We start from the raw sequence: 10,059 nt of genomic DNA on the forward strand, positions 1-10,059 counted from the left end.
TCTGGTCGCGACCCAAGGCCTCCGCCACCGCCGCAGCTCAGTGCGCCGGGAAGACCGGGGTCCCGGGCGCGTGTCCAGCCCGGTCTTCCGGGCCGAGGAGGCGGGGACCGGCGCACCGGGTCCAGGTCGGCAGAGGCGGGGCGGGCTGCAGTCCGGGGAGCGGGAGTTGGGGGGGGGGCTGGGGACGCGTGGGGAGGGACCTGGGAGGGGGGACTTGAGCGGACTGAGTAGCTACAGGGGATCGGACACTGCAGGCTGCGGGGGCGCAAAGACGCGCACAGGGTGGGGAGGGGGAAAGGCAGGGGGCGGTGCTGGGCCCCCTGATGCGCGTGGCCTCCCGCAGGGAGGAGGAGGAGAATAGCGCGCCTGGGGAGGGCTGGCGCGCGGGGGAGGCGCGCTCGGGAGCCGCAGTGACGGCAGAGGTGCAGCCGCCCCGCGCAGCCCCCTCCCCTCCCTCCCCTCCTGCTCCTCCTCCTCCCGGCTCTGCGGCGCAGAGCAGCGGCGGCAGCGGCGGCGGCAGCAGCCACCCGATGTCCGCGCCCGACAAGCAGCAGCCGCCGCACGGCGGGGGCACAGGAGGAGGAGGCGGAGCGGGCGGCCAGGCCATGGACCCCGCGGCGGCGGGCCCCACCAAGGCCAAGAAGACTAACGCCGGCGTGCGGCGGCCGGAGAAGCCGCCCTACTCGTACATCGCGCTCATCGTCATGGCCATCCAGAGCTCGCCCAGCAAACGCCTGACGCTCAGCGAGATCTACCAGTTCCTTCAGGCGCGCTTCCCCTTCTTCCGCGGCGCCTACCAGGGCTGGAAGAACTCCGTGCGCCACAACCTGTCGCTCAACGAGTGCTTCATCAAACTGCCCAAGGGCCTCGGGCGACCCGGCAAGGGCCACTACTGGACCATCGACCCGGCTAGCGAGTTTATGTTCGAGGAGGGCTCGTTCCGCCGGCGGCCGCGCGGCTTCCGAAGGAAATGCCAGGCGCTCAAGCCTGTGTACAGCATGGTGAACGGGCTGGGCTTCAACCACCTTCCCGACACCTACGGCTTCCAGGGCTCCGGAGGCCTCTCGTGCGCGCCTAACAGCCTGGCGCTGGAGGGCGGCTTGGGCATGATGAATGGCCACTTGACGGGCAACGTGGACGGCATGGCTTTGCCCAGCCACTCGGTGCCACACCTGCCTTCCAACGGCGGCCACTCGTACATGGGTGGCTGCGGTGGCTCTGCGGCCGGGGAGTACCCGCACCACGACAGCTCGGTGCCCGCTTCTCCGCTGCTGCCGGCCGGCGCTGGCGGGGTTATGGAGCCGCATGCCGTTTACTCCAGCTCCGCAGCAGCCTGGCCTCCCGCGGCCTCCGCCGCTCTCAACAGCGGGGCTTCTTACATCAAACAACAGCCTCTGTCCCCTTGCAACCCAGCAGCCAACCCCCTGTCTGGCAGCATCTCCACGCACTCCCTGGACCAGCCATACCTGCACCAAAACAGTCACAACGGGCCAGCAGAATTGCAAGGTGAGTGCTGGGGGTTGAGGGACTCCAACCCCAGATCCAAACCTTGACAGCCACTGTGAACCAATCTTGTTTCTAGAGCGTTAGCCCCAAGTGGGAGGTGAGGCAACAGTCCACTGGACCTTTGGGTACCAACTGTTCTCTCGTCAAGAAGTGAGCGCAGTTTTGATAACCCGGGTTTAGACTGGTTTCGGTTCTCGCTTCCCTTTTCTGGCTGCCCCAAGCCTGACCAGGTAGGCCCCATTCACACCAAAAGGACTCAGACTCCAGCGCTCTTAAGCCCATTGGACGTGGGTTCCTTCATCTCTAGCAAAGGCCCTGTATGTCTAGCCAGGGGCCTAGCCCTGGACGGCAGGCCCACCTTTCTGGTACTTCTCCTGCGAAGAATCCGTGTCAGGCAAGAGTTAGGCCCAAAGCAAGAGTTAGGCCCAAAGCGGCCTGGGCCAAACACCGAGAGGCCCAGCCCAAGGCCCTTCAGGAAACCTGGTTTGGTGAGTTCAGGAGCATTTTGTGCTGACATAAGCCGGGCCCTATGTGGTGACCAGGCCTGGAGCTGGGGGTCCGAGTTACAAGCCCCAATGCTCTTTGTGTTCTCGGGATCCAGATTTCAAGGCCCCTCAGAGCCCACCCCAGAAAGGAAGATAGCTTTCAGCTTCCCAGCCTAGTTCTGGAAGGAAAAGCGGGTAGAGGGGTAGTCATAAATAAACTGTCAGCTGGCCAGGAGGCAGAACGGAGGATAGAGGTGGTTAGCTGGTGGTCCACCTCTCCACAGGGTCACCCCTTTGCCGGTGCCAGTCCTTCAGGGGACTCTTCAGCTGACCGATCCTTGATGCAGGCTTTGAATCCCTCCGACCCCACTGTTGGGCTTCTGCCCAGGGTGGAAGGGGCAACTGTAGGTAGGGATCTCAGCCTCCCAGACTCTCGGGCATCAGAAGCTGTAACGGCCTCCCCAGCCTTCCCCTTCCGCGTCAAGGAAGCCCTCTGCCAGGCACACAGTCCAGGCTGGAGAGGCCTGAGCGGTAGGAAGCACCACAAGCAGGACTTGTAGCCAGTGATTTAGTCCAGGTCCAGGGAGGCACAGCGAGGGGCCATTCCCCTTTCCCAGTTCAGTCCTCACCAAGGGCTGGGAACCCCAGGAAGACCAGTTTTGCTAGGAAGTGGGGCTAGGAAGAGTTTGTGGAGCGGGCTGAGCTTCCAGCTACACCCAAGTGTAGGTAGGGGCTTCTGGGCCTGGTCCTGAACAAGATCTTGCCCTATAAGCTAATGTTTTCCTCTTCCTCCTGCTGTCGCCCTACCCTTCAGGCATCCCTCGGTATCACTCACAGTCGCCCAGCATGTGTGACAGAAAGGAGTTTGTCTTCTCTTTCAATGCCATGGCCTCCTCTTCTATGCACACTACTGGAGGAGGATCTTACTATCACCAGCAGGTCACCTATCAAGACATCAAGCCATGTGTGATGTGAGGTGAGGCCACGGGCCTTCCAGCCCAGCCTGGCCGGCCCAGGGACCAGGAGCTGCTCACCACCGCCACAAACTGCTTTATTCTGGAGGTATAACCCGTCAGCAAGAGAAAAGGGCCAGCCCCACCCCTAACGGATTATTTGTAAAGAAAACCCCAACACAGACTGTGGGCAGCGGCTGGCAACTCCACCCCCCAAAACCCTCACTAATTTCTAAAAAAAAAACAAAAAAACAAAAACAAAAAAAACAAAAAACAGCGGCCGTGGGGATCCACGGCCAGGTCGGACTGCAGCTGTTAGTTAAAAAAATACTTATTTCCAACCCCATTGAAAGTGGCCGTGGAGGTGCTGTGTCCGGGGAAAGCCAGCTACATGGAAAGGATTCTGCCGAGGTCTCTCCACCCCCACACACACCAAGGGACAGTTTTTAGAAGCAGGGACACGGGAGACCAGTCGTTATCAAATACTTCTATTTTTGGTTGAGTATTTATCTTTTAGTTTTTAACTTTTTGAAAGAATGTCTTGAAATGCACAGACCTCCCTTGGACCATTCCCCCCCTCCCTCCCGGGGAGGAGGATGGAGCCACGGGGTGGCATTCCCCTCCCCCAAACCCGGGGTCTCCTCCAGCGATCACAGGTGAATCTTTGTGGGAATGACACAGATATCTGGAGCCACTGTTTGTCCTTTTTAAAAAGAAAACAGTGTCCGGCCGCCGAGATGCTGCCCCAGCCTCTGGCCCCTCCATTTCCTCCTTCCTCCAGCGTCTTTCACCTTACTCAGAGTCACATTCTGACGTCTTCCCTGGGTGTTTTTCTGTCTCTGCCGTGGCTTTCGGAAAAGAAAGGAGCACATTGGGATGTGGGGGGCCCGAGGCTCGATCCGGCCGGTGTAGTCGAGGCGCTCTGACACCGTAGACAGGCTTAGCCTGTTATTTATTCTGCTTTCCTTCCTACTCAAAACACCACGTAGCCCTGCCCTCTCCGTATTAATGGTGTGACTTGGTTGGCAATATTTGCCGTGTAGAATTGTTGATGTTGTTGTTGTTGTTGTGGTTTGTTTTAGATATCCATTGTACATTTGAAACGAAGACCAATCCATGTAAAAACAAATTCCCATATGTTTTATATAAATATATATAATATGAAGGACTGCCCAACCCCACCCCCCATTTTAGTATTTTGGCCGCAAAAGGTGCGGCATCTGTGACACATATTTTAAACCTCCTTTCTGCACTGTATCAAAGGGACAGTCTGAGGGTATGCTTTTTGTGTACTTTTTTTTCCTACAAAAAGAACAAAAATAAAAATGTGTAACATTTGTACAAGGCCTCTGAAACCCTTGCTGCTAGACGTAGATGCGAATGGCTGGTTTATTGGGGGATAATACACCAACTCATTGTCACCCCAGGAACTTCAGCTCTCTGGGGGTGGGGGGATTAAATCTAGGTGATTCTAAACTTTGTTTTGCCTAATTAGCCCTCCTCGTCCTTTATTTCACGCTGGAGTAAAAGCTGAACAGGGATAACTTTTTCTTCGTTTCTGTCTTTTGAAGATGAACCACCCGTCGTCCCTCTAAACGTCGTCATTCCTTAGCTTGAAGAAATAATCAAACATTTAAAGAAAAACTATAGTCCTTCATCTCAGGGGAAAGCAAGTGCGCGCACGCACAAGCACACGCGGTTTTACGTACGTTTGTGTATAATTATTTTTGCTCCCCTGAGCCCAGTGTGCCCTTCATTCCTGGCGTGAGCCTGGCCGCTCTTGCGTTCGGTTGTGGCTAACGAAACAACTTCAAAGCTTTGTTTGTTTGCTTTACTTATTTTGTCTACTTTTATTTTTTAATTGCCCGATGTCCTTCTCCTGTGGAGTCCTGTAAAAACCCAGTCAGGAAGGGACCATCGGTGGGTGCTCAGGGATCCGCCCACGCACCCGCCCCGAACCTATTTCCCTTTTAAAACGTATTTTTTCCTGCCTCTTCTGGAGACAAGGAACAGCTAAGCCCGGGTCTCCCCTGATCACCATCTCCATCGCCAACCGCCCACCTAGGAAAACAAACATAATAAACCGTATGTTTGGTGCCGCGGTCCTGACCCACCTCAGTGTCTGCGCACCGTGGGGTCGGGCCTCAGAACCTGCTTCTTCTCAGACTTGACATTCTGGACGGGAGGGTAATTTCTGCGGTGCTCTGTTACATCAAAATTATCAATAAACTAGTCCGGGCAATTAATGTCCCCAACTAACAGCTGTCTATAAAACCCAGATAAAGAGGACAGGGAAAAGCCGGAGCTGGGGCGTCTGGAGCATCGGGCGGGGGCTGCGGCCTCGCTGCTCTCCCAGTCCCGCGCCCTGAAGCAGGTTCGAAGCCACCGGCCGGCTCTCCTCCGCAAGCCGAGGCCTCCCCTCGGGCAGGAAAGCAGGTAGATTCGCTGCCTAGAGACCCGGCGCCTCCCTTCCCAGGGCAGACTGAGCCCCAATAAGGACAAGCAGAGTGCGGAGGCGGCCCGGATCCGATCCGTGTCCCGGCGGCCTGCGGCGGACCCCGGATTCCGGCTTATCACCAGGCTCTTGTGCGGGGGTTCAGTGGGATTTCCCAGCTCCCCCACATCAGGGTCAGCTGGGTGGAAGTCACCCAGAGTCGCCTGGAGCAGAACTGGCCAGGACCCAGGGGATGGGGGCCTGGCTCTGCCTCTCGCCTGATCTGTCGCCGGAGGGTGAGAGGGAAAGTCCGGCCTTCCCCGGAGGAGGGCCGGGATCCAGGCAAGCTTAGAACGTCCTGATTCGGCCGGGAAAATCGCCTAGCAGCGGGCCGAGGTCTCTGGCCGCCGCTTTGGTGGCACCCGGGTTTCTGCAGGGCACATTTTGGCTTAGCTCGTGGTAGAAAGCTCTTACCTCGGTGCCCAAGAAAGCATTCCGGCACCTGCAGCACGAGTGTCGCTCGCGAAATTGTGAGTGCTTACTGTCCGCTCAGCGCACAGTGAGAGTGCGTTAGTTATGGCCAAGTGACCCTTGCAGAACAATGCATTCGCACTAGCTGTGTGTGAGGGAGAAGGCCCGGAGATGGACCTGCCGCAGGGAGGTACAAAGCTTCTCCCTGTGGGTAAATAACACAGTCCCCTCCTCAACCTCCTCCTTCGTACCTGGGTGCACAGCCTCTGAGGCCCTCCACCTCTGGGTCCCACAGCCCTAGGCAGAAGGAGAACGGGGTTTGTGAGCAGTGATGTGCAGGCCCTGGCCTACAGAGGCGCAGTCTATACACTGTTATCTTTTCTCTTTGGGTTTGAAGGGTCCGAGGCAGGGAAGGGTTGGTACTACACCAAAACCTGGCTCCCCGTCTGCCAGGCCCCCACCAGTGACTTTGTTCCCAGGAGGGAGTGGAAATATTGACCTGGAGTCCTTGCCCTGGGGCCACCTGGCATTGTGTAAACCAAGCCACCCTTCATCTTTGAATTCCTCTTCTCTGACCATCTTGTTCCAGTGAGGTGGAGCAGTGACGTGCTCAGGAGAAAGGGGACATATTTTCCTGGCACCCAGAACGGTGGCCTTTAGACTCCTGGGGTTTCTCACTATAAGGATGGGGAACACTGCAAGTAGGAACCAAGCCACACTTTCCAGGAGCCTCCTCTTCCGAGCTTCCTGTGAGCATCCAGTTGGGGGATAACCTAACAGCAGGTTTGGGCCTGACACTCCCACACAGACTACCAGAATGTTCTGACACTTGGTCTCAGGATGGGAGAAGAAAAGTCACTTTATTTCTGCCCGTGGCTCTGTGAGACCCACCACATGGGGGTAGAGGGGGTCTGTTCCAGTCTGTTACTATCTGGGGGAGAGACGGGGAGGGGAGTCCCCACCCCTTGACAGGCCCTCCCCACAGATTGACAGGAGCCTCGGTAAGGGCTGAAGTGTCAGCTCTTCTTGGATCAACTTCTGGAGACCCTGCTGAGGTAGCTTGGTCTGGCCTCTGCTGCCCTCTCCTGCCTGCTCTGGCTTCAGTGGCAGTTTGGGAATGACCCGCGTAACAGGCACAGTGTCTGGAGACACTCTGATCTGCACAGTCCCGCCCTCTCCACAGGAGACACCTTGGCCCGTCCTCAAAATGCCCCCTTAGGTGGCTCTTACTCTTCCTCCCCCAACCCCAGGCCTGAAAGCCAAACTCAGAGAGGACAGGGGCAAAATAAGAACACGAAGGCCTGGGACTCAGTCCCTGGGCTTTCAGACCCCAAAGCCTTGTTTTACTCAGTGACCCATGGTAGGCAGAGAGGGGGAGTGCTGAGGAGACTGGATCCAGCCCACCATTCCCACTGAGCCCAGAAGGGCCAAAGCTCCCGGAGGACTCCTGCTTCCCTCTCAGAGTTCCAAAGACCGCCATTCCTATTCTCCCCACAGCTCCCTTTCTTCCTTCCACTCCTCAGTACAGTGGAAATAAACAGCAGGCTAAAGTTGACACAGGACTGGGGAAGCTGGGCGGCAGTAGGGTGCAGCTGTCTGATTGTGTTTCTCAGATGTGGGCTCTCCTGAAGGATCTCTCCTTCTTTGCTGCAAGTGTGGGGGGTGGGGGCAGTACCAGTCGCTGGACTCTGAGCTACCTTGAAGAAATACTGCGGCTCACCGGATGAATCAGACTGTGGAGCTTCAGTGATGAGCTTGTATTTCCTCACTCCCTGCCCACTTCTCTCTCCGCTCCTCCCACCCCACCCCCACACTCTACGATGGGTTTTGTAGCCGGGGTCTCACTCTTAGGATGCCATCTACCCAGCTTTCTACTCCCACCTGTGAGATACTGTCTGGCGAGGAGGAATATGATCCAACAGATAAGGAGTGGCCGTGACTGTTCAATTCACCCACACTGAGTGCCCACAAGGACCACACTGAGCACCCGTGGGCACCTGCCATCAGACTCCTTCACAGAGGACAGGCGGGCACAGCCCTGCTGTTGCCAGCTGATGGACTCTGTCCGTAGTCCCCTGGGTGCTCATATAGAAACTTTTGAGGAGAACCTGGGAAGGAGGGATTATCAAGATGGGACAGGGCGGTGCTCTGCTGAGAGCAGGTGCGGGATCCTGCCGCTGTGAAGGGATGTCACTGGGCTTGGGTCACCCAAGAGACAATGGGGTAGAACCGCCTGAATATAGTTTAAAAAGTTAGCCCTTCTAAACTCAGCCATAATGCTGGCAGGGCCCTTTCAATGGGCCCTTTGCCTGGCCAGGGCAGAAAGCATGGCTGGCACCCAGCCCGCATTACACAGTTCTGGTGTTCAATGCCCTTGTGGTGAACAGCACTGGCCTGGGGAGGGACCGTGTGCTAAACCTCTCTGAGCATCTTATTAAAACTAGTGACATCACATCAGGGAGGCAGGGGCTCCATGTTCCCAGTCACAGCCATGTGGAAGAATGCCAGGTTCTTAGATGTCCCTGAAAAAGGACAACTTGTCTGTCTTTGGGAATGTGTTCTAGATAGGCACACGATGTCTCTGGGTTCCTATGGCAGGGGCCTGACAGGCCTGGGCTCTTACTGGACCCCTAGCACCACTCCAGTAGTGGAGCTGGGTCAAAGAAGTGGACCTGTGTGTGAAGGAAGGACCTATGCGGGACCTTCTGCTACACAGGAGGGCAGGGCATCAGGTAGGCAGGGGGCGGGGGAGGGAGCAACAGGTCACACTTTGTTGTAGTGTCAAAACAGGGAGAGAGCTCAAGGTTAGGGACCCTTTGAAAAGAAGAGGGAAACTCAGATACTGCGTGAGAAGCTCCCTGGGATTTTGTCCCTCGCTATCTCTCTCGATGAGACAGCGCCCCCTGCTGTCCGTTTCTCACAGTTCATGTTAGAACTACGGGAAATGCGTCTTCACCAGGTGCCCAGATGAGCGGACCCTATTCAAGGCCCCATGACCTTGGTTTAGGGGAGTTTGGGGGAGATGGATAATTTTGGTTGGAAGTTGAACTAATTGTTTTTCCTGGTCACACAAACAATAGGGCTTCAGAAAAGTGGAAGATTTCATCACTTTCCGCCCAATCCCAGGCAGCTTTGAGGCCCCTGGACACATACCTTGCGCAGGGAGACCCTGTGGCCCCTGGAGAAACAGAGAGCTGACGTGCTGGTTCAGGGCTCCCCGCCACTGGGCGGAGTTCCTTGCTGCGCCTCTTCCTTTGGCTTCCCTCCTGTGGTGCGCCTGGTGGGAGACCTGAGAAACACTGAATCTCAAAAGCGTTAACTGGAAGAGCTCGAGAACAGAGAGGGTGAGCCCAACCTAGGGTCAAACAGCTAGAACACACTGCAAACCCCACCCCCACCCTTCAGGCCGTGTGGGGCTCTGACTTGGAATTCTTCAACCACTAAATGCTCTCTGTGTTCTGACAAGCTGCTGCGGCTTCCAGTTGGCCTGGAGGCTGCTTGTGGCAGGTCAGTGTTCCCCCTGGGGACAGCCTTTTCCATTCAACAGGGCCAGGCTCCAGCACTTCGGCCAGTTCTGACCTGAGACCCTTCTCTGGAAAGCTGCTCCTTCTGGTGGGTTTGTCGGACCCGCAGGTGGGAGCCGTGCTAGACTTACCCACAGCTCAGCACCTCTAGGGCGGTGCTTATGGCTTCCAACCACCAAAGTATGAAGCATCCACACCACACAGACACATGTCAGCTCCCATTTCAACCTTCTGGATTTATGGTCCTGGAAAAGAAAGGACTCCATTCACGGAAGACAGCCCTGTCCCTGCGAGGGAGCAGAACGGCAGCTACTTGCTTAAATCTGCTTGTCTGAAGGTCTCTCTGGCGGTCCTTGGGTGACCCAGACTCTCTGGGCTTTGGTAGCATGGGAAGGATTGGGAAGGGCTCCAGGGTCTTCAGGACCTGCAGTGTGGCCACGGGAGCACCAAAGGGAAGCAGCCAAAGCCTAGAGATGAGAGGCTTGAGCTGAAGGATGCAGAACGGGCCCAGCACAGTGGGTGACCTTGACATCCATGTTTTCTCTGTTGTAGGAAGACCGAAGTCACTGCCCAGAGGAGGCTGGTTCTCTCCTGCCAAGTGGCCCTGACTTGCTCCTGCTCATTGGGGATAAAAAGCAACTCAGCTCAGCTTCTGGCACTCAGCTGCCAGAGGAATCTTCGGCTGC

General features: G+C 56.6%; 1 protein-coding gene across 1 annotated transcript; it reads left to right on the plus strand.

The window, feature by feature from the left end:
• The first annotated feature begins 492 nt into the window (after nucleotides 1–492).
• Nucleotides 493–4,285, plus strand: Foxf1 (forkhead box F1). Its single transcript, NM_001401006.1, has 2 exons — nucleotides 493–1,506; nucleotides 2,806–4,285. Exons 1-2 carry the CDS (start codon nucleotides 531–533, stop codon nucleotides 2,964–2,966), a joined length of 1,137 nt encoding a protein of 378 aa, NP_001387935.1. The 5' UTR covers nucleotides 493–530; the 3' UTR covers nucleotides 2,967–4,285.
• The last annotated feature ends 5,774 nt before the right edge of the window (nucleotides 4,286–10,059 follow it).

The sequence above is a fragment of the Rattus norvegicus genome, chromosome 19 (assembly GCF_021556685.1).
Source record: "Rattus norvegicus strain SHRSP/BbbUtx chromosome 19, alternate assembly SHRSP_T2T, whole genome shotgun sequence".
Classification (NCBI taxonomy): domain Eukaryota; kingdom Metazoa; phylum Chordata; class Mammalia; order Rodentia; family Muridae; genus Rattus; species Rattus norvegicus.